We start from the raw sequence: 25,209 nt of genomic DNA on the forward strand, positions 1-25,209 counted from the left end.
TAACCAGGGGAATAGGAAATGGGGCACCGTTCCTTTAAGAGAGCGAGGATCCTCCACCTGGAGTTTTCCCCCCTCTCAGCGCTGTCTTTATCACTCTGCTCACTTCCACATAATATCATCTTCATCTGAGATTGCCGTGGCACAGGGGAACTGCATTTGTTGATCAAATTTGGCTTGGATAACACCCGATCTCCCAGCATAGAGAGGCGGTGGGGGCAAATAGGAAGAAAGGGAAGGGAGGGGAGGGAGGGAGGATGTGCCTGGAATGCCGGTCAGATCCATTGCACCACACTCCCTGATTGATTGATTCCGCCTGTCACAGGACAAGATAAGCGCATCGGTAAATACTCTGCACTTCACAGTCCCTCTTTCCCTCTACGCAATCACAACCCAGGGCACAGCACGCTGGTGCATGATGGGAATTCGAGAGGAGGCTCAGCCATCTCCAGCCTCCATGGACTTGACCTCCAACATTCTCGTCCCTGGCCCACATAAAAAAGGGTTTAAATAAACATCAAAAACACATTATAATTCAAATGCTATGTGAATATACCATATTAAACCCATCTTTTTTACAGGCGAACATTGTGTGAATTCCTTCTTACCTCCACCATTACTTCTTCAGATGCAGAGCATCTCCTACAGTGAACTCTGTCCCGGCGCCCCTCTCGCCGCCCTATTTCTTCTACTTATTTATTTCTTTAAGTCTTTTAGGTGGAGAAACTGAAACTCAGTAAAAACAAAAAAATGTTTTCTTATCTTGATAATGAAATCAAGGTAGATAATTAGAAGGGAGTTATTTAGAACATGGACACCGATCTCACATTACCAACGGCAATACAGATGGAGAACCGGCATGGAGAGTACCAAGATGGAACACTGTGCCTTTAACGTAAAAGTGTCAGGATAGTGCCAAGTCCTTCTTCAGAGACTGTGTGAAATTGGAAAAATTCTGGGGGGAATTGGGACTTCCTGGGGACCAGGAGCTTTAGCAGGCTGGTCAGATTATCGGCCCCTTTACAGGAGACCAGGGGGCCCAAGGTAGTTCACACACCAGGACTTTCTAAACCCCACCACCACCTCGCTCACGTTCCTGTTAAACTACAACTTCTAAATAAGTCCTAAGTTGCCTGTATGAAGAATAATGTAGCCTTATGAGTAGCAAATATTGATTTTTAATACATTCAGCTAAGCTCCGTTTTATAATGTAGTCTGGAGACCACATGAGGATGATGTAGGATATGCTCCATTTTGATAGTTTGAAAGCCTTCATAAATTGTTAAATGAGCCAAATAAGTACAGTAGCCACAATTCTTAACTTTACAAGATGACTCCCTTTTTCAAGACAAATTTTAGAACTTAAAAATATAATATTTTCTTGTATTTATTTTTTATCTATAGACCAATGCAGCAATAGAACAGCACAGTGTTTATCCATTATGTGAAAGCTCCATCTAGTGGTGCTTCCTTATACAACCGAAAAGACTTCTGTCTTAGATAATCAAGAGTTGTTCTATTCCATTATTCTTTTTCATTTCTCTCTAAAACATGCTATGCCAGTAGCACAGGAAGAATTTTTTGATCAGTGAATTGAAATTAACAGTGTATACTCTCTGAATTAAAGCTAGTAAAAAGTTGAACAGGGCCTTGATCGTTCTTTAACTGAAATTAATGTGACTCAGACATGTCCCATGTACTCATCTCAATACAACTCAATAGAAACCCATTCCTTGAATAATGTATTGAATAATTATGCTGTTGGTCAGGTACATCTCAGGTTTATCTGATCAGCATCTAACTATGCAGCCCACAATTTCTGTCTGGAGAAAATGGCATCACTCCCTCGCAGGTGTGGCCTAGTAAGCCACAGTGTTTGCTGTTCTGCTGACTCGCCGCAGAGAAAAGGGAGAGAAATTCTCTGAACTCAACAGAGAACTGAAAGTGATTTTTTTTTTCGTTACACAAATGTGTGTGTGCTTGTGTGTGTCTCATTTATTTTAACCACCTGATCCATAGCCAGAAACTCCATATTACAGACAGATGTTGAGGCGGAGAGGAAAGGCCCGGTACAAGGCTGCAATCAAAATAATTATCTTTACAGCTGTACGTTTATAAAGTGTTTATGCGATGTTCCCCAATTGCTCTCACTGAAGGAGCTCTCATGTGCTAAGCACCCTGAGATGCCTGTATATCAAACACATCGTCTCCTTCTCTGTTTGTTAGTTTGTTGTGCTAAGTGCTCATTTATAAATGCCTCTGTGCTGAAGAATTGCTTTGATTTGTGCGGTTAACCCTTCAACACCTCGCGAATCAGCACCACAGACAGCTCCTGCTTATTATTCATTAAATACATTTTATTGATGAATTAAGTACATGTACTAGACACTGTAGGATTAGTGTTTGTTTTTCATTTGTGCGGACAGACACGTTGAATAGTTTTATGCCCCTCATTTTTCCCCTTCAGTGTCATGCTGCTTCTTGTGGTGTTGAGCCGTTCCGTGCAAGACACGGCCCACGTCTGCCGCAGAAGGCCGGGCCTGGGGCTTGTTCCACACCCACACCCCACCCCCTTGACCTTTTTTGGCATTGAGACACGTTTACCAGTAAATATTTGCTAGTTTTACTGTAAGCCTGTTTGGGTGTTAAGGTGAGTAATGATTATGGAGGCGTATGGGGCTTTCCTGGTTCTGTCTGGTTATTGGACTCTCACTGATTTCTCTCACTTTTTTTTGTTGGTCTAATTAGTTTTATTAGACGAACATGGGAATTCTTGCGCTGCGTATCTTCTCCCCCACCCCTGTATGCACGACCGGCGGTCTGTCAGGCCATGTGGTGTATTTATTTTCGCTGATCGTATCTGGGCCAGGCTCGATGGGCAGAAATGTTTAATTTAGATCCTTCGACTCACATCACTCCTCATCATTTCAGGGACAGTTGAGTCCCAAATGTATCTAAGAGTAAATGAGAGAAGAAAAAAACGAGAACAAGGGAAAGGGAATGGGGGAAAAACAGGTAATTATGCAAATCCTATAAATGAATGAACTGCTGACCCCTTATTGTAATTGATTTTATGGAGGCAAATCATATTTATCAGTCTTTTTATATGTTTTTTATATTAATTTTTTACCGTGTAATTGGTTTTATTTAAAGGAAATGGCGCACTGGGGCTTGCCACATTAAAAAGTCAGACGATTGTTTTGTGCTAAATAAACTAGAATGGGCCCCTGGTCTGTGAGTGTGTGATGAAGATGGTGTTTTGGGGTTTGTGTCTCGGATAGGCGTGTCCCCTCCACGACCTTAAAGCACTGACGCGTCTACCCATTCTCCTTAATCACAGTAACACCCATAAGCTCTGTGTGTGTGTGTGTGTTAATGGGTGTGTGCCCATCCCCGCAACAAAAATGTCCTTCCTGTTTCTCTGGTTTAACACCTAATCAGCAAAAAATAAAAAACGGCCATCGGCTGCCTTCTATTAAAGCGACGATTATTGGTAATAAATACTTTTTTATACATACTTATTATGGAGGCAGTTTTCTTGCCCAGTTAATGAGAGTAATTTGATTTGCTTGAGAGATTACAGTTCCCCGAGAATTAATGCGGCAATCCCATTCAGAGATTTAAAGAGATGTGAGATTGTTCACAGGTCGTGTGCTGCTGGATGCTCTCCTCTGGCGTAGCGGCTAATGGAGGTGAACTGCGGGCTGTCATTTCCTCTTTCCCGCTCTATAGCAGACGTGTCCTTGGTTCCTGCCGAGCTTGTTGTTTAAGGCACTTTTTTATAATCTGCCCCTCACTTTTGGTTTGCCTCATTCGCTGCAACGGATATCGTCTTCTCCCTTCTGAAATGAAGGTGTGTGTGTGTGTGTGTGTGTGTGTGTGTCTGGGGAGGATGGGGGGATGGGGATTGCACCCTGTTACAATTCTCTCCATGATACAATGTCAGGTTTTTTAAAGTCACTTGAATTTCTTCTATTTTTACCATTGAGTTTTTTCCCAGAATAAGACAAGAAGTTTTTGTTGGAGTCCCATTTTGCCAGATTCTGAGAAGCCGTGTTTCGTTAGCGCTGGCAAGGGGACCCTTTCTCACAGTTGGCGACGTTAATATTTCCGTCACATGCTTGTGTAAGCCCTTTAAGCTTGGCACATAACTTAATTTGTGTTGTGATCATCCTCAGCGCTGACATTTATTGAAGCCTGCAACTCTGGAGGTGTCGTGGCATAGTGCTGAAGGTGGCTTCTCACAGATTGAAGGCATCCAATTCCAGACGCGCTTCACTCTGCAGACTAATTACAGGCGAATGTTTGTTAAAACGAGGGAAGTAAGGAGGGAGTGAAGGATAAGAAGAAGGGGGGGAAAGAACTGCTTACACGTACAAGACTGGGATTCTGCTCCGAGGCAGAGGTTGTAAAAATATGAATAAATACTGTAATGATAAATTTATTAAGATCCTTTGCCAGGATTAATTTCTTTCCTCTACCCAGCTTTTGTCTTGCTGTTGTTGTTTTTGTTTGAAGGTTTCAGCTTCCCACTGTATCCATTTTCATGCCCAGTCCTTGTCTCCAAGCTCCTCCCTCTCTCTTCCTTTTTTTTTTGTACCATGAAGCTTTTCATTTCACTTTGTTGGAGAGGTGTCCAAACTCTGGCTTTGTGATCTTGGCAGTTTATGACGAAGGTAATCTCCTTTTTTAACCCCCTTCTCACTGTTTCACTCTCCCTTTTTTTCCTGGCTCAGTTGGATCTTATTACCCAACTTGGAATGGTTTCAGCAGAAGCTGTTATAGTCCCGCGGAGCGGCATCTCTGCTGCAACTCAATCCAGATCCATGGCCAATCGGGCCGCTGTGATTTATTGAAGTTAAAGGGGAAAAAAGAAATCTGTGCTTGAGCTCACACGCATTCACTAATGACACTGGGAATCCCCCCTCTGGCTGTGCCTCCACCCCAATTTTTAAAAAAAGCTCAATCTGTGAAGCCATAAACAATGCTGGCTTCTATATTATACTGGACTCCCTGCATGTGAGAGGCTAAATGACAGACAGACAAACATCACACATCAGAAAGTAACTTTACACCTGAAGCACAGCCATCATTTGGCCAGATTAGATCTCATCTGAATGTTTAGCAAGAACAAGTAGAAAGGGCCCTACACACCATCTCAAGTAAATTCCATAGCAGTGATGCACACGAATTTACTGAAAGTAACCCACAACTTTCACATTGACTGGATCGTGGAGGAGAGATGAAAAAAAAGAAAGCAAATAACACATATTAATTCTATTCATATTACTCACTTTCTCCAGCCTTTTCCAGCTCTGGTTACTTTACAAGCTGGTGCAACCCCGCTGCTAAAGAGGAAATAATAATGAGGTGGGGGGGGGCAGTTCTCCCTCCATTCCCCCTCTTTTTTCTACCCGCCATCTGAAGACAGCCAGCTCAGTGCCCGTAAACTTCCCGGGTTTTACCGACTTGTGTTTTACCAACAGCATTGAGCATCTTCGGGCGTTGTATATTCGGAAGGAAAGGGGAAGGCCTGTGAGTGGGGGTGCGGAGCTCTGCTTGTATTGTTCTGATCTGGCTTCTTTCTGTTGTGTGTGTATTTGTGTGTTTTCCCTGCTTCTATGAACATTTCTTCGGTTACATTCTTAGCTTACTGTTAGTTTATATATTTTATAGATATATACTGTCATATTGTCAGTGTCCCAAACCAATGTATAAACTTATTGCTTAATTTTTCTCTGTCTGTGCCCAACAAGTACAGCTTTACTACGTTTCACCTCCTCAGCATTTTTGCATCTCTCTCACAATAATTAAAAAAAAATCTCCTGACGATGGTGGCCAAGAATTGCAAATGAAATTAACATTTTATTGAAAAAATTAATAAAACTTATTTACAACATGAATCATATGGAAAGAATAGGTACTATAGACTGGAAGTTCATCTTTGCTGACCGATCATTTACTGCACAAGCCCAACCAGAGCCGACAAACCCAAATCTGACCTGACCTAAAATGATAAATAAAAAATACTTGTAATGTAGTAGATCCTTTGAGATGTGAGGTACATAATAGTACATTACATGACCATAAATGGTCATGTTTCAAACCTTATTCTCTTGGTGCAAGCATTGGAGAAAAGCAGGAGGAGCAATTGGGCCAAGGGCCAAAAGGAAACCAGTATGCTGAAATGTCTAAACTCACCTTGACCAGATGCAACGGATAGTCAAAACAGGACACAAACAGCTGGACACAATCAAGGAATCGATTAAGACACAACTGGGTGTAGGACACTCTCAGGCTCAAAAGTTCATGGGGCAGGAGAACTGGCCCAATAGCATATGGCCAGGCATTTAACTGGAGTGCCCAAGGGGCATGGACTTGATATTCTTGGATTTATTATCTTCTGTACCTAATTTTGTTGACACAGCTCATTTGAGACCAACGGCACTGTTTTGTTCTATACATGGGTCTGGTTCACTAGTGTAAGGTCAAAAGCATCCTTGGGGATGGTGCTGTAAATGTCTTAAAGGGGTTCAGTCTGATGTTGCTAATGGTCATAAAGACCCAGGTTCCAGTTGTCTGGGTTTCCTTTTAAGATTAACTATGATGTTTTCCTATGAAACAGCTATAAAATATTTGCTCATATTTTACAGTAAATCTCTAATAAATCACTATTTAACTAAAAGAAAATCCAATTCCAATCATACCCCTCGACTTTTTCCTCTGTGCTGGTGGCTTATATCCAGGCTGGGCGAGGTGTGTTTGGGAAGCACGTTGTCCTCGCCACAGGCTGACAGACCTCCCAGCAAAGTGGATTAAATCAAGCGCCGGTTTAGTGGAGCTGATTACCCCAATCTGAGAAACGCCATATCTTAATGGTACATATTTTCATGAGCCAGCCGGCAAGGCTCTCATTCCGTGCAGCTAATTCGTCTATTCTTATGAGTCATTTACTTCTTTAATTACCTTTAGCAGCAGATGCACAATGGTGTATTAATGTGGCTGATTTTTACTGCCACTTCATCATGCCGAGTCGCTGGAGTTGAAAGGCGTAATTGACGTGGAAGAGCGCCTAGTGAGGGAAACAATATTTAGTTGACAGCCCCTCTTGTACTCTGGGAGGGTGTTTATGAGTTTACACCACGCAGCGACAACCATAAACACGATCCTCATTCAATAACAGCACACGGTGCTGGCTGCCAGTGGTTTCTTGCTAAGGAGATTAACTCATTTATTGAGTTGTGATATTTTGAGTTATTTTACATAATTGGAAAAAATTTTTGTGTGTGTGAGTGGGGAATTGCTATGGACATATATCTCTGTGTGGAAATCATGGTGCATTCAACTTTGTGTGTGTTTCTAGGACTTTCAGAACAGACCTCAAAATGAATGTATTAACTTCCCATCAGTTGGTTACCAGGCACCGACTGCTGCAGTCCTGAACACAACCAAACACACAAAAAATATGAAACGCTTTTATCGAAAAGCCCTAACAAAAATGATTGCACATTTTATCATTTAAATATTGTGCTTATATTAAACTATATGCTACCAAATTGTATAAGAATATTCAAAAGAATTTTCATGCAAATATACCTTCACTATACATAACTATGCAATGGTGACTACTGGGGCAATAATTCCGAAGAAATTGGTGCTTTTATTCAAACACACTTTACTGAGATACAATTCCAGACTTTTTTCATTAATGAGGCAATAAATCAATATTTATAATTTTGGTAATTGCATCAAGTGCAGACTGCTTCTAACTCCACTTTTTGGTTTAATAATGGCAGACGTTTTCTCTATATGCCTTTTCCCATGGCGACACATACATGGAGCCTGAACACAACCTGTTATTGACTGAGGAGGAGGAGGGATGCGACACTGTTACAGCTCTTTCATCAAAGTCAGCCTGCCTCGTATAATTGCGCGCAGTGTGTTATATTGTTTAAACACGGCAATTGGGAATGTTTAGTGTTGTCATAAATATTAATAGATTAGTTGAAAAGTGTGGCGGAGAGACGGGAGTGTAATGGTTTGAAGTGGGAGTATAAAACATTGATTTATTTATGTATTCTGCGTGAATTAGTCTCGAAATCTAAACACTGGACGAAGAGCGGTTTTCCGAGGGTCCATGATAGACACGCTCTGCGCTTGGGTGCCTATTTTCCATGCCGGAGAGGCTTTTTTGGAAATGGCATTAATTACATACTTACTGGAAAAGCCAGCCTTCCTACTTTGCATTGCAGATAGACGGCCATAGTACTAAAAAGGGTGGGTGTGGGGGGGGACTCTATTAATATAAATAGATGTGATCCTCTTTGCTCACCCGGTTGCGTGCATTTAAGGATTTGTCCAAAATCCTATGCATTTCAATTAAAAACGACACTTTGCAGCCTGCGCCTTTCATCAGTTTATGTATATATGTTTTTTCCCGATTCAACAACTGTCTAACCTAGTGCTCCTAGTGCTCCTGGAGTCGGCCTGACATCTTTGCCACCTCCATCCAAACACGCCTGTAGTTCCTTTGCTAATTTGGCAAAATTGAAGCGATTGGAGGTGTCGCCGAGCTGCTTTCAGGAAGCCCCGTCTCCATGGGTGGACATTGATGCCTCACAGAAAGGGCGAGAGAAACATCAGCGAGGTGTCCCTAAGCCTGGGGTGCATCTAGGACCCTGTAGGGGCAAGTTGCGGTTTCCAGAGGGGTGTCTGTTTAGGGGGCAGAAATTTATCCTTGGGATTTGGGGGCAAGCTGAGTTAAGATGTGCGTCGCTGCCTTTGAAAGTCAGACCAGTAACCTTGACATTTCGGAGTCGGCCATGTGATCCTTAAGAAAAAGCGAGCAGAGAAGGAGGGCGAGAGGGAAGAAAATGGAGATGTTTGTACTCCAGCGAACCACACCTATTAGCCGCGTTTTTTCTCCGGCTGCCTGAGAGCGCCGGTCTCCCATCTAATAAACTCCAGCCAGTGTGTAAACAGCCTTTACCGGTCCCTGCACCCCTCCACGATGGCCGCGGGGAGCCGGTTACACCTGCACGCACATCTTCGAGCAATTAGGGCCAATTTGTTTGAAACCATTTCACATTCAAGGTCTTCCCTGGTGTTGGAGTGGAGGACGCTGGTGAATTGAGGGAAATAAAGAGAACTCTCTCATGATATGTCCTGAACAAATACCCAAACCCCTCATTTTTCACGTGCATGTTTCCCTGCGGACCCCGGCCGAAGCAAGACCACTCACTTTTTTTACCCTTTTCTTTTTTTAACAAACCTGCACTCTTTGGCCTTTTGCAATTTTTTATTTCCCTCTCTCCCACTCTCTTTTTTTCCTGCTGTCATATGGTCTGAACAGCGAAATGACCCTTCACCCCTAGCCAGGATTACACATCCCTGCTTCAGATGTCTTTGTATGGCTTCTGGTTGTTTATTTTATTTGCATATGGACAGGGCAACTAATCATCTTTGTATTGGGATTGTTGCTGAACGATGAGCATGAACGTGAGAGGGCTTCTCTCTGGGCTAATTCCCTGAGCTGGGATTTGTTAGGCACCCACAGCTGGATTTAGCAGTAGGAAGCACAGCGCCTGTAAATAATCCACATGTGCAGACTGCATATAAAGACATCCAGTACTTAGCCGGCCCCTTATCACTGCCTGATAGCCCAGGAACACGAGAGCCATTCATGTGCTATAGGTTTTCTTTCCTTTTTCTCTCTCTCTGTGTCTGTGTCTTTCCCTGCTTCTCTGATTTTATTCACTAATGTGGTGTGAAACTGATGCAGATAAGCCAGGCGATGTTTACAGAGTCAAACCGGTTAATGTAGGACGAGCGGCTGAGGAAGGGGAGGGTACACTTTGAACGTATTTAGGAGAAAAAGTGGGAAATAAAAGGATATTGCGAACAACAAGAATAGCGAATCATGTTGTCTTTGTCAGGCGATAAGACAGGGTCTTGTCAGGTCCTGGGGGGGTTTTCTAATCAGAAATAATACCTGGAGGGTCTGTTTATGTGTGCACGCAGACGTCTGGGTGTTAACGCTGGCATGTAAATCTCTTTGTCAGCCAAATAATCCTAACAGCGAATTTTAATGAAGGATTTCCAATGTGAAAAATCTGCTGGATGAACCCTGCTTAGCATATCACTGGTGATCTGGAGTACTTCAGTCCTGGATGTATCCATAATGCACCCAGGACCAGATTTACTGAGGTATGCATTATTGATAAAACATTATAAGTGTATTCAGACATTAACAGAAATTAGCAAAATAAATGAAATAATGATTTTTTTTTTAAAGGATGTCTGCAATATGTTGCAGACATATTTTTTTGAAGCTAGCATGCTGCCCACCTAACTGCTTTCCATTCTGTGCCATGCGGTACCCCATGAGGTGACAGTGAGCTACTGATCTGCTGTCAGTTCCATCTAAGACTAGAAGAGCACTGCGTTGGGATTTTTACTGGGGAAAAAAAACACAGTACATCATCATCAAAAAAACATGGCAGCTAGTTCAGAAATTTGACAGGGCTACATTTATGACTGACTAGAAGGTGTACAAATTGTAAGTTCCAACCCAAGATTTCACTACTGCACAACAGCCATCTTGTGAGTTGGTGCAGTCCATCTGATCTTCTAAGTCAGAAATCTGACATTGAGGGCATTCCAGAGGATTTTTCCATCTAGGATCTCAGGAAATGCAAAATGTAACAAATGTTGTTCTAAACTTTTATTACTCATGTTGAAAGTACTGCCCCCAATTACTTAGGTGACTCTTAACAAACAATATGTCTTTTATCAGTGAGATGTTTATTGGAAGTCGGCAGATTATGGCGCATCAGGGTATTGTTTTTTATGATAGAAGCTGAAAGCTTTCTGGTGAAATACTGCCTCCAATTTGATGGTATTTCAATTCTCCAGATCTTACACATCCCATCTTTAAACCAAGTCATAAATTGCGTGTGAATTTATGATGTTATTGGGTTTCTTCTGTAGCTGTTGGTCGTAGTTGGTTACTATGTGGCTTGCTCGAGAAAGAATAACTACCTTATAAAACATTCTAATAATAATTCTAATAACATTCATCAGTCAATTAATAGAGTGAATGAATACTTCATATTGTATATTTTCCAAGACGGTGTCTTGGCGTGTCTGCCAAACTTTTTTTTTCTATTTTAAACCAGACATCTGTTAGCATTTTCAGCCTTTGAGCTGTTTTCTGTCTGATCAATTCCACCTAATACGTCTCTTGATTTGCACCATTGTAGTGCTCGGGCAACACACTGTTCTTCTCATTTTTCCGAGCTTCAGATGCTCTGGCCTGTCATCTGCTGGCAGTTTATCGCAGGCGTCTGGAGCTGCTTTCCGACGCGTACGTCTATCAAGCCCCGCTACCTTTTAAAATGCAAGATCAAACGCAGATGAATTCCAAGGAACAAGGGGAGAAAAGGGGAGAGCGGGAAGCCCCCAGAGAGGAGGGTGATGCGGGTGGTGGAAGAGGGGGTGCTGTGTAAATATCACAGTGACAACGTACAATGGGTTATTTTAGCGTGCCTTTAGGTCTCCGGCAAAAGCCAGGCAGCTACTGTTGCCTTGTTAAACAGCAAATAATTCTTCAGCTGCTAACCAGCCTCACCTTGGAAACAGTCGCCAGCGAATGGCAGCGTTCTGTCCATTTTATCTCATTCTGTGTAAATAGGGGATGCTTTATTCAGCCTTGTGTTTCCACTTTACCGTCCATTTTACAGTGATTGTTGACATGATTTACTACAGCATTTTGTTATTAAAATGGATGGAAGGGAATATTCTGAACATGATGCTTTTGTTTGGATTTTTTTGTGAATCTAGTGGTCGGTATAAGCAAGTGGAGACCAAAGTTGAGTTTAATGGTCTGGTATTGTATGTGAGCAGAATAGGAATTTTCGTCTGTTGTCACACAAATGCAGTCACCAATTAAGTACCCTATTACTTACGCCTTGTAATCATTGTAAACGTATCTATTAATAAAATTAACTATTGAAATATATACATTGAATGACAATCAGAAAAATATTGAAATTTTGTTGAATACATTATAGTCGTGTATTTATTTCTATTGTTTGGTGGGTGGGTGTGTTGGAAGTGCAAGTGGGTGTGTTTGCGACGAACATGCACGTTTGGCTATTATGCATCATTATGTGTTAATGTCAACACCGCTGTTGTTGCCCTGGCACCCTGCAGCAGTGCAGACACAACACGTTGGCAATGTTCATCATGTTTCGCAAGACAACGCATCAGATAAACAACAAATAGACTCTGTTTTGCGTATGTTCCCATGACTCACCCAGTCAACAAGTGAGGTGGTGTCTGATACAGTCTGACTCTTCGGTTCATTTCAATAAGACATTTCATACTCGTATTCGTCATGTAGCTTCTGGTTATTTCTTTTTCTTTCATCTCATTGTGCTTCTTCTGGTTACATAATTACGTAATTTCTCAACCAGCCCATGTGTCTGAGGACCAGATTCAGATGGTGCTGCTCATTCAGAAATAGAAATGTTCATTAGTTTGGAGCTGAAGCACCAGTACTCACACACTCATGCATGTTTGATGAAGTGCTATAAATAGTGAATTTTTGTTTCCCCTCTTTTTGCATGTGCTGTTCCTGGCCTTGTTTGTGTGGGAGTTGGGTCTCTGTCATCAGTAAAAGGTTATCGTCGCTCTGCTTGTGCGGGCCGAGGGAAACCCCCGTCAGCAAATCCAGCTCCAAATTTCAACTCTCTGCGCCGTACGGTAACGTTTACAGCAGCCCTGATGAATTTTGCTCAGTTAGTTAGACAAGCAGTGATCCATCATGAGCAGGAATGTGTGTGTGTGTTTTGGATATGGCCAGTAAGTATGAAACACCAGTGAAGCGGCCAGGCGGCATAGCCGGTGGTTATATTCTTGCTTTGTGATGTCATCCCACAGTGTCGGTCTTTGAAAGGTTCACACACAGAGACACACACACACACACACACACACACACAGCTGTCCCAGCCAGGACCCGGCCTCAGCTCTCAACAACCTCTTTATTTTACTTTACAGAGTGGCTGCAGATAGCACTCACTTCCTGTGCTTCTTTCCGTCCAGTCGTTTACCCGTCTTTACCCTCTCAGTTGTAAACTTAAGCGGTTGGGAGGTGCGCGTGGTTTTGCTGTCAGAAAGGTGGAAGGTAATGGGAGGAGGTTGAAAAGTGTCTGTTATTGGCTGTGCTGATTGGTGTGATTGGGTTGTGTGATTATTTATTGTAAGTTTGGAGCAAAGGACTGGGAAAAAAATGTAATTGAATTGGAATTGTCAAGTTTCCTGACATCATATCGCTCAGCGGGTCATCAATAGATACAATTGTGTTTTATGTTATATAAGATGTGTTAATTAAGTACATTTCATGGACATCATTTTTTAACACTTATTTTCCTTAAATAAAAGTATGTAATTTGCAGCTAGTCACTGTAGGTTTCAGAGAACGTTATCCACAAAAGACTAGTTCATCATTCAAGTGAATTTTACGGTTAACCGTGGGTTAAACTGGGAAGCAGCAAACACTTGATGGCAGCATTAGACAACAGAATGTGTAAAAGTACAGACCATTATGGTTCATTTTAGTACATTTTTTAAAATAATCTTTTGTTTTTTGGATGTGCACTGGACTGTTTATTGAATTCTGGGAGTAATCGTCTAAGGAACATGGAAAGTATGAGGCCACTTATTTACTCAGATGGTTTACTGCTGTAGGTGTGAGTCTGTGGGAACATGCGCTTTGCTTTTCTTGGTATCAGTTGTCGGTTTCATGACCGCTGTTTTCTCTTTTTCTCTCTCTCTCTCTCTCTCTCTCTCGCTTTTTCTCTCTCCCGGCTCTCCAGCTCTGTTTGTTCTGGATGGCATGTTTGATTATTTATCGTAAGGGGAAAGGGAGTAGCCGGGGCAATAAACATGTGACTGCACTGTATTTTGTTTTCCACTGAGCAGGCCGAGGCCTTTAACAGGTATTTGGAAGCGGCAATAAAAGCCTTTATTTGCTTTGCGGGGTGGGGAAGGCGGGGTCGGGCGAGGGGAGGACGGCCGGCGAACTCGTTTCTCTTTTCGCCGCTGTCAGACATATTTAACACTGTTGGGCTCATTCCTAAGTTCGATTTGTCACCTGCTTGTCCTCGGTCGCTCCTTCAACTAAATTTGATGTAAATCTGGAAAAGCACTGTTGTTTTGCCTTTCATTCCCTACCAGGATCCCCGCCTTGTCGCCGGGGTTACATCTCCTGTGTTAAAAGCCAATAAGCTGGGTCTCCAGGGAACCTTTCAACCCTCAAACACAATAAAAGGGGTTCTCCCTTTTTTGTGAATTGCTGTAATTTTCCAGCATCCTCATCTTTTTTTTATGCCTTTTCATAGGCTCTACAAGTCGCTCGGCAGATCCTCTTCCAGCAGCAGCAGCAGCAGCAGAGTGTGGCCATCAAATCTCCCAAGAGCAGCGAGAAGCAGCCCAGCCTTCAGGTACAGCGCTGCACGTTTAAAATTAGCAACGCACCGTTTCTTTCACGCAACCAACAGCGACTGACCTTACATTGCCGGGTCACATCACCCCTCACATCACTACGTTATCGAAGAAAAGATGGAACAAGACAAAAAATATAGAATCTAATATCACAGAAGAAGAAAAAAGCAAGGCTTTCGAGTGTTACTTCAAAGGCCTGGCCTTTTGTTCTTCTCTCCGCTCCTTTCTTTCGTCTTTGTGACATTTGTTTGTTTGTCTCACCGCATACTTTTCTTGGTACAGAGTGTACCAGGCCTGCTCGCTTCATAAACAGGAAATTATGAAGGCAGGGTAACACGCGCGGCGTTTCAATTGTCTATTCCTGAAGGGTACGGCGGTTCACATGTACCCAGTGAACTGTGCTGATTCTAGTGCTGAATTACTAATGTGGGGGCTCACACACAAACACACACACACACACACACACACTGCTCTGAATGAATGAAAAACAGTGAATAATTATGACACTTCTTCAGCGTGAGGTCAGCCCCGTGAAGCCTTTCAGCTCGCATCACCCAGTCAAGTGATGGTTGTGCGCCACGCGCTATTTCTGTCGCTTGTCGCCAGCGCCCTGTGATCCCAGACGCGTTTGTGTCCCACAGGTAAGCAAGGCCGTTTTTCGTATGGGCACCGGTGTTAGAGGGGGTATCGGTCCATACGCTGCCGCAAGAGTAAGATGGAAGGAAGCGAGGGTTCTCCTCCTCACATCCTTCAGAGGTCTGGGAAGCAGCCCACCACTTTCTCACTTTCTCCGTCCGTCTGTCTTTTATTACCATCGGAGGCGCTATCTCTCGCTACTTGACCCCTGTCAGCAGGGGGCAGACAGGAGTAGGTCCTGCCTGAGCGCACCATGCAGCAGACCATTTATTTTGGGCGGCCTTTGTGATGCAAAACCGAAATCCGGCCTCTATTTCATATTTCCTCCCGGGCGCAACGCGTGCGTTTTGCTTTTAAATAAGAACTCCTGGCCGTATCTGATGCAATATTTACGCTCATTTCAGGCGGCCCTCTCGCAGGCCCTCAGATGCGTATCGATGTTTGACCAAGGCGGGGCTGTTTTTGTTTCCCTCTGAAATTGCAAACGACTTGAGGGCATATTTGGTAATTAATACTGCTGTGTGTGTGTGTGCATGTATATTTGCGTGTAATTTTTAATACCTGCCTTTCCCATGGGGGTCCCATTTAATGAGCTTTTGTGGTGGCTAGGTCTAATGTCAGGTGCTGAAAGACCGTCTTTGTTGTACAGATGTCTTAGGGTAGGCTCCAGAGGATGAAATATGACTGTGTTGACCTTTCGCTTGTGTGCGTATTTGTCAGGCCTCAAATAAGTTGAAAGGATCAAACTAAACAGTTTCCAGAGGCGGACTGGGAATTGTGCTCCGGAGGTCAACAGAGGAGGCCACCCAGCGCATTCCTTCGCACTGCCGGGTTGTTGGTACACAGGGAAGGAGCGGAGCCGAGCCTCTGCAGCAGACAAAGGCGAAATTAAAATTCTAATTTATTAATGTATACAGTGAGCCTGGCCAACCTGTCACTCAGCTATTGAAGAGAAAGGCTGGATGTGTGTTTTTCTCTCCCCCCACCAACTCCCCATCTTGCTTTTTCCCCTCCTGTCCTGTGTCTGTGAACCTTAAAGATCTTCTGAAAACTCGTCCCTGTTTACGTTTTAGCAGTTTTGATACTAGACTCCAGTGACTGATGTGACACAGGGATAAGCAATTTGTCATTATGTTGGAATCTCAGTATTGGTATCAGTATTTGATAGTCTTTTGCCATAAAGGCTTGGTTGTTGATCGAGACATATCAAGGAAGTATATATTTGCTTTGCATTGAAAAGGTGCGGGGAGGGTTTGGACACAAGTTATTTCCAAAACTGCTTGAAGGAAAGTCTGTCAGTCTGCTGTGATAAAGCCACGGCCTGTTTATTTTGGTGAAACTCGTATATAAAACTTCACAGCCATTACATAACACTTATATTGTATGGTACTACATTAAATTTCAATAACCAGCCGTGTTTTATTGTAATAACATTTTGTAAGAACATTTTTTTTTATTCAGGGGTGGCTGAAAAGGGTGGTCTATAGTGTAAGCCTGTAAATGGTTAATTTTGATCCAATTTCTTTTTCATTCCACTGAGACATTGTGTCATTTAAACCTGTCATATTTTCATATTTTGTAAATGTGATTAATTGGAATCTATAGGTCTGCTGTTGTAGTGTACCTGTGTATTGTTGTTGCACACACCTATGTGTTTATGGCAAGCAGTTTTTAAAACACTCCACTGTCTTTGGTAGGCACGCATGTCACAGTGGTCATGGGGTCACATGGCACAGTGCCTGTGGTCATTAGTATCGGGAAGTCAGAGTAATATGGCAGCAGTCACATGACTGCAGAACAGAGAACTGGTTTGGATTTGAGTGAAGACGTTACTTCTGTGGTATTATGTGTTGTAGTATTTTCAGCCTGTAGGTTGCAAGAGGGTGTTGAAAGAATTGTTCTCAGAGTAGATACTTTCTGCCACCCAGGATGCACTGTTCACTCCATTGGGCAGCAGAAGGCCGGCAGTTTGTGAAGCACTTAGAAGGTAATGATTTGTGCTCGTGTCAGCATTACTCAGGGGAGCAGGTTGCATGTAAGACCCTTGTAATGTCTCAGATGAACAACAGCAGCTTCCTCAGCTACAGCCTGCTCCTCTGATGATAATAATTTCAAATATAGGACTGAGACGCCGTTTTTTTTTTTTTTTTACCTTTTGACAAGTGACAATGTTAATAAGTAAGAAGTAATAATCAGAGAAAATAATGCCAATTTGTGAGTCCACAGCAGCTATAATTCTGTACATTTGTACAACTAAAAAGTGGATAATCTATGAACCAATTTAATGAACTACATTAATGTCCCGGAAGAGAAAGAAAAAAGAAACTGAGAAATGACTGATAACAGTAAAATAATGGTATGCTGTTCATTATTGTTAATTATTGCATTATTTTAAAAAAATGATGAATCGTGATCCTGGAAAATGAAATGAAAAATTAGGTCTAGTCCATTCCAACTGTAGGCCTAAAAAAACAAAACAAATCCAAAGCGTGTAATACATGTATGGAGAATGAATTTATTAGGCTCAGCCGCAGTGGGATGCCCAGATCTAATGCTAATGCACTTGTTTTGATTCCCTCATTTCAGCAGGGAGATCATTGCTCATCGTTTGTATGCACCTGCCGACCGCCTTTTAGTCACGCCGATACCACGCCCGAGCACAGCCAAAACATACTTGACTGGTCAAAAATGCGAGTAAATTACGGACGGAATGACACGAGTAATTAAATGAGCGCAAGGCACTTTACCTCGGCGTTTACACCTAGCTGCAGCGCAGGAAGACAGAGAAACTCCCACCTCGCTAATTACCGTTATCACCAGAATGGTGGGGTTTGAGTCATTAGTTCCATGTGCATTTAATTAGAGGCAGGCTGAAATTGGATTTAACTTATTACTTTTTCATGGATCACTTTCTTGTCATCACTTCAAATTGGATTGCAGCCCCAGGTAACTAATTATGCCAGCCGCAGGATCGGGAGAGGAGAAAGAGGTAATTAGGAGGAATTTCTGTCGGACCCGTGCTGATAGTCCACTTTTGCTGTGGAGTGGCGTGGGGGGCTAGGGAGGAGGATCGTGGTGGGGTGGTGGGAAGGGGCTCGTTTGTGGCGATGCTGACAGGCCCGCGTATGCAACAACAATTCTAGGCTCAACACTTATAGTGTGCTATGGGCTGTGCAACTGAGATAGTCGTAATGCCATAATGGGTGGGCAAGAATCCGGGGGGTGGGGGTAATAATTAGGCTAGGCGTGATCAATAACTGACAAGGTTTCATGGAAGCAAAAACACGGAAAAAACACCACACAGAGAGATCAGGTTTTGTTGTCCCCTCGTCCCTCAAGAGTTTGGGTCACCAACGCTGGTCCAGTGTTGGAAGATGGAAAGAACTTAGCTAAACAGGGCTGGTTGGGGACCAGAGTATGGTCATATGTCTACAAGCACCTGAGGGCCAGGCCCAGCACTGTCTTCAACAAGGTTGCATCATGTGGGGTGGTAGTATCCTAGTGGTAACACACTCGCCTATGAACCAGAAGACCCAGGTTCAAATCCCACTTACTACCATTGTGTCCCTTAGCAAGACACTTAACCCTGAGTGTCTCCGGGGGGGACTGTCCCTGCAACTCCTGATTGTAAGTCGCTCTGGATAAGGGCGTCTGATAAATGCTGTAAATGTAAATTGTGGCAATAGTGACACTTACTGAATTAGTAGAGCTGAGCATTGGCCACCCCAATGGGACAGCAGAGGGAAGCCAGGGTAACCATGAGGGGAATGTCCTTCTGATTACCCACACTGTTCACTCTGAAAATGTATTTGTGTGTCGTTCCGTTTCAACAGTGTATAGATACGTAGGATATTCATAGTCTAAAACAAGGCTGAGACAGGATCTCTAAAACGAGGACAACACAAGGAAAAAAAGCATGTTTGTCTCCAACATCCAACATGATGAGTTTTTCTCCTGTTTTACTTCATCTTTCTTTGCCCGGTCAAGTCAGGTGTGAATTCGAACACAAAAGGATCACTGCATGATACTAAACTACAGCGGCCACTAGTGGCTGTGGCCTGCTCAGACAAGACAGGCAGAGAGAAAAGGCATTGGGACAGTCTTTTTTTTGAGAGAACCATGACCTGGGTGACTGAGAACCTTAACAGATATTGTGGCAGAATATTAAATACACTTTCAAACGTCATCAGATTTGTTAGCAATGTAAATTTAGTTTAATGATGTATTAATAATGTATAATAGTAGGCCAGTATGATGCTTCATAAATGTAACTGTCCTTCCTGCATTTTTGCAGTACTGTAAGTAATATATTAGTGATACATTAATGAAAATGATGCACTTTATGTGCCTTCTTCCCGCATTTATTGAAAGATGGGTTGAAAGATGGGCTAAATTTGTTTTGTACAGTGGGCTGCACAGTATGTCAGTCATACCAGTGGAGCATTGTATGTACATGAGACAAAGAATTCAAGTGAAGGCCAGCAAATACACTACATACCACATATCGTGGTATTTGGTGGTAGTAGCCTAGTGGGTAATACACTCGCCTATGAACCAGAAGACCCGGGTTCGAATCCCGCTTACTACCATTGTGTCCCTGAGCAAGACACTTAACCCTAAAAATTGCTCCAGGGAGACTGTCCCTGTAACTACTGATTGTAAGTCGCTCTGGATAAGGGCGTCTGATAAATGCCATAAATGTAAATGTAAATGTAAATATCGTGTATTCAGTCAGGGGAAGCCCCCCACCTTTTTCTGGTTGGCTTTTTCTCTCTCTCACACACACACACACACACACACACACACACACACACACACACACTGCCTTGTTGAGGGGGCAACTGCAGGTTAGCTGATAATGTGCTTTCACTTTGAGCCATGGTGGAAGCCTTGTAAATTTTACCTTTTGCCTCCCTCTGCCCTCGTCTGCTCTTGCTTTTTAGTTGTTGTTCCCCGTTGTTTTCTTCTCTCCGCTGAGCATTGTGTGACATATTGCAGGACCCAGGCCTCTCTCTCCCTATTTCTCCTCCTTCATCTCTCTGCCTTTTCTCTGTCTTTTCTCTTCTCCCTCCACCCCCAAGCTGCTGCTTTTTTTTTTTTTGCAACCCCTTCGCGCGCACCCCCTCTTCCACTACTGTTTGGTGTTGTGGACCCGTGGCATTGTCCTGACACATGTACACCACTGAGCTACAGTCTGTAAGTCATTAGAGCGCGGTTGGCGCTGCAGCTCGGCTGGAGCGCGTCCAGGACTGCAGCCGGACCGCCTCGCTCCGCCCTGTCCCATCCGGCTCCTCTGGCCCTGGCCGAGAGGTGATGACGAGATGCTGCCTGGCCCTGCGCTGGAAAAGCAGTGGAGAGACAGGACAATAGGAACGGCTGTGCACCTCCCACTGGGATGCATTTACAAAGAACTGGGTTCAGTGGAATTAGTGCTGGCAGCAGAATTGTTCTGAATAAACGTGAACACTATTTTATGTCCAGACAAATAGATTAAATAATGTATGTCAATACACATATAATATTCATAATGTATTTGTAAATATCAAATTAATTGTAGAGGAATATATAGAAACCTACCCTCTGGTTTATTTTTAGAAACAAATAAATGGTACAGTGATTTTCGTAATTTTATTAGAATTAACTTGTATGTAATAGTCTGTAGTTACCCGTTATTTAACCACAAACACGACATTTCCAAAAAAAATATTGTGACCTGTAGTGCATATATTAAATGTTATTTTATATAAAATGTAGCTTTATTTCATGTTGGAGCAATGCTCAAGGGTCAAGGGTACTGATGGCTCCTTGGGTGTGTAGGTGCAAGCGTACGTGAAGCCAAATTTTCCTTTTAGGCAAATCTTTAAAAATGTCAAATATTCCACGGTAATGAATTCTTATTTCAGACGCCTTTTGTTCCACTGCTGTGAGATCACACGTCAGGAATGATCAACATATCACCGCTAGCATGTCTCTGAAATGAGAGGTTTTTTTTCTCTAGTGGTTTGTTTTTTTCTCTTGTCATATCGTAAAAATGTATTATGTGTGCTGTGTATATTAGAAACAGGTTTGGATAATTCTGTCAAAATGAAGTCATCCCTGGCTTTTCCACCCAGTTCTCTCGGCCTGGTGAGCAACGCTGCCGACATCAGATGCCTGTTGCAGTGACTCCAGTCTCGCTCCTTAAAGCCCCGCTGCCATTTTCGAGACCTTTTTTAGATCGGCCCTGATGTCTCCCTTCCAGCTCCCTTCGCTCACTGCCCGACACCCTTGAGTCTTCTCTGTGTTCTCATGGCTTCCTGCCACGCCGCCTTGACGTCAACTGCGTGTTGTTAGTGCGTGATTCATGCTGGCTTTGGGGGAGAGGGATAGATGATGAGACGTGCTCAAAGCATCACACATCAGAAGCACCCAGAGTCATAAAAGCAGCATTTGGTCAGACGTTCCATTTGGTTCTGTCGACCAGGCCCTCGTTCACCTGAAACGGGTCCGTTGTTCTCAGCAGCTGGCCGGATCGGTGGTTCCGGGGGCCGTGCGGTCGGCGAGCACATATTGAGGTCAGATTCACATCTGTATTTTTTTTTATTATTGTTTGTGTCTTCTTCTCTCCCCACCCTCCTCTGCCTGGACTAAACGTTTGTATTTTTTATTTTGTCTCCTGACAGAGCAGTTGCTACTAGACAAAATATAGCCGGACCCAGCGTATATTTATTGCTGACCCTTCTGTAAGCGTGGGAGTGTTGTGGTTTAAAGCTGCTCTTTGTTTAAAGAAAGATGTGCAGTTGTGGCGCATCTGTTCACTGGGGCAAGGGCACACCAGTCCAACGTTCAGGACTTTATATAGAACATAATGAACCCGTCATATTTCAGATCTGTTTCTTCTCCGCATTACAAAATGTAAAGAATGAACTTGGACTGAATTGTTGACCCCTCCCCTGACACTGAAAAAGCATTGGTGACCTCTTTTACCTCTTTTTTTATTTTTTTTTTTTATTACACAGTTGGCTTGGTTGCTGTTCCTTTGCAAGTGTATTGTCCCCAGATGCCAGGATTTGGCAGTGTGTGCCCTCATTCAGTTTTACCAGGAAGGATCACATGTAGAAAAAGGTACCATGAAGAACCCCAGAGTGCTAACTTGCAAAAATGGAACAAACTAATGAGCAGTCACCATTCATTAGCAGACTGAGAGGAATGAGGCTGGTTGTCAGGTAGATCGCCGTCGGTGGCTCTGGTTCATATATGTCTGTACTGGTCCAATAAAGCTGCTAGACAGAGCGTCCCCCTTTCAGCTCTTTGTAATTGTAAAACTGGCACTTGGGAAAGGGGTGTGGTTTCAGAGCCATCATTGGGCACAATCACGGCCTATCAGGGAAGAGAATATTGATCTTTTTTTGAACTGATACTTTTTTTTGCCATTTGTATTGTCTTACGATGTTGGAGGAATAGTTAAGAACATGTCTTTATGGTGAAACATTTATTAATTGTAAAAGTGCTGGTTTGATTATCCGCACCTACGTTTTTGTTTCTATGAAGAGTCTTAAAATAGGCGCTGTGTTCAAAGGAACACATTATGAGTAGATCACAATAGAATATAAAAAAAACAACAAATCCCCCTCCCACTCAAATTATGTGGCACTGCAGTGAAAAAGTTCATGTTTTGACTAACTGAAAAACCACAGCGGGCCCAACACGAAGAAGATCCGTGTTCGGAGCGCGCGGGTGTATCGCTGCAGGAAGCGCGCCGTCAATCAGAAACCTGGTGCCCGTCGCCTCACTCAAATTATTTCCATCAACAATTTATTTACTTAATGGCTTCCGTGTGTGTGTGTGTGTGTATGTGTGTGTGTAGACTGTGGTTTTTACACTAGAATTGGCAAAGTAATGCTTCTGAAATCTGTTCTAATTTACCCAGATCCATTTTCGGGGTACTGTGTGTGTGTGTGTGTGTGTGTGTGTGTGTGTGTGTGTGTGTGTGTGACAGAAAAGAGAGCGTGGCAGAGCGAGAGACCTCCTCACACTCGACGCATTAATGAAATGAGTGACATTGTTGGGGGAGCCGCCAGGCCTGCAGATGAAGGTGAAATCCGGACCGCCAGCTGTTGGCCGTAAAGTTTCACACCTGCTCCGGACGCCCTGTCACGGTAAACAATGGCAGGAGCGGCGATGGAGTAGAGGACGTGTGTGTGTGTGCATATAACATATCTTCATTTTTACAGTATGACTGAGTAACGGACTCGTTCTGGTTGAGAGAACCGTGTGTTCAGGTCTCCGCGCCGGGCCGGCGTGCGTGTGTGTGGTAGCTTCTTTATTGTGCCGTTGCGAGCTCGTACTTCACACCTCGACACGGACAGATTGACAGCGCAACATAAGTTATAGTAAAAGGACGGATGTTTATTGCGATGCATCAATGCCAATGTGTAATTATTGTGCACGCGCACGGGGAGCGGAGCAAGGAGAGAGCGGGAGAGGGGAAGAGGAGGCTTGAACTGTGTGTCTGCTAAATTTATCATGAGGCCTCTGGGAGCGTTGAAATGAGAACGGTGGCCTATTACTGCTAAGAAGGTGTTTTATTGAGAATATGCCGACATGCTACCCCAGGGAGAGTGCTGGAGAGAGAGACGTGTAGCCAGAATAGCAGCTGTGTGTGTGTGTGTGTGTGTGTGTGTGTGTGTGTGTGTGTGTGTATATGTTTGATAGAGGACACATGGCTCATGAGTGAGACAATAAAGAGCCTTTTCTTCTGTTTAATTGTTCTCTGAGATATGTATTGGAATAGTCACTTCTGACACTTGGGGTCCATCCGTCAATAATTTATAATTGGTAACCTGACAGCCCAATCAGGCTGTTCGTTACTAGCAGGCCCTTTTTCTTTTTCTTTTCCCTACTTCCTGACAGACCGTTCTGTAAATGAAAGTTAAAAAGCGTCTTTCTCCATGCGGGGTACTGGACTCACCAGTAGAGGGCGGACCGCTTTTTACCTCCCCGCTTTTACCTTCCTCTGTCAGTGTAGTCAGTGGGTTTTAATGTTAAACACGGCACGGTCCTGTCGCGCGGCAGTAAATACGACACGCCACGTATACGGGTGGCGCTGGTCCTCCTGCTGCAGTGACTGTGAAACTCACATAATGCTGCCACCGGCACACATATAAAACACTTAATGATCTTATGTCTTTATATCTATTTTCTCATAAATTCTCATTTGCTTTCATATTAGAACATTTACTGAAATGTAGAGCAAGGAATACAATTGCATTTGACAATTTAAACAAATATGCATACAAGGGCAAGTGTTTGCTATTTATGAAGTAAGTCATATTTATGTGTTATAAAAACATGTTAAAATGTTAATAGAAATGTAAATGTGAGTGAAGAAAAAGATTTTATTACTATCACATTAAGTTTTCGGCTCGTGTAAATGGTTAAACGGAATTCGTTACGTCTTTCTTTTTTTCTTTCCGGTCAGATAGGGATGTTTACTCATCTGTTGTTTAATTAGAAGGCTTCTCTTTCTTTAGGCTCCATTGTTTCAATAGCCTAGCCAGAGGTCAAAGGGTTAACAGCCGTCAACTGTGTGCGTGTGTGTGTGTGTGTGTGTGTGTGTTTTAAAGGGGCCTCAAACAAAGGCATGTCTTCACCTGCAGCGGCGTCCCGCCGTGCACCATTTGAATTGATTATGTTTAGAAGGCTGCTTGTGATTGGTGGAGAAGGGCGTGGTTGATAGGGTAGTTTAGTATCTTGTCAGCCGGGGAGCAACCTCGCGCATGCAATCTGTCCGTATCCCGAGGAAAAGCCGGAGACGCCGGAGCTGAGCTCTCGCCCGCTGCTCGCTCGCTCTCTCTCCCTCCCTCCCTCTCTCTCTCTCTCTCTCTCTCTCTCTCTCTCTCACAAGCGTGTGTTCCTCTTCGCTCCGTTCAGCACCGGTCGGCCCAGCTCTCTGTTTACCCTGCCAGCTAAATGGGGTTTGTCAGGTTTGTCAATATGATTGATTCTGCAATTTTGCTCTCTTTCTTGTGTAAAACTTGACAATTTAATCTGTCCTGGGAGAAGGGATAAAGCACGGAGGGGCGAGAGACG

At 43.4% G+C, this 25,209-nt stretch overlaps 1 protein-coding gene across 11 annotated transcripts in view; it reads left to right on the top strand.

Moving 5' to 3' along the window:
* The window catches only part of foxp1b (forkhead box P1b), a 162,181-nt gene that overhangs the window by 93,495 nt on the left and 43,477 nt on the right, over positions 1 to 25,209 (top strand). For 10 of the 11 annotated variants that reach the window (XM_028997779.1, XM_028997782.1, XM_028997778.1 and 7 more), the window contains one exon: positions 14,400 to 14,501. In XM_028997779.1, coding sequence (XP_028853612.1) covers positions 14,400 to 14,501 — 102 coding nt within the window. Of the gene's footprint in view, positions 1 to 14,399; positions 14,502 to 24,920; positions 25,104 to 25,209 lie in introns of those variants that run through there. The other variant, XM_028997789.1, reaches the window with a different exon arrangement.

Source organism: Denticeps clupeoides, chromosome 12, assembly GCF_900700375.1.
Source record: "Denticeps clupeoides chromosome 12, fDenClu1.1, whole genome shotgun sequence".
In the NCBI taxonomy this organism is placed as follows: domain Eukaryota; kingdom Metazoa; phylum Chordata; class Actinopteri; order Clupeiformes; family Denticipitidae; genus Denticeps; species Denticeps clupeoides.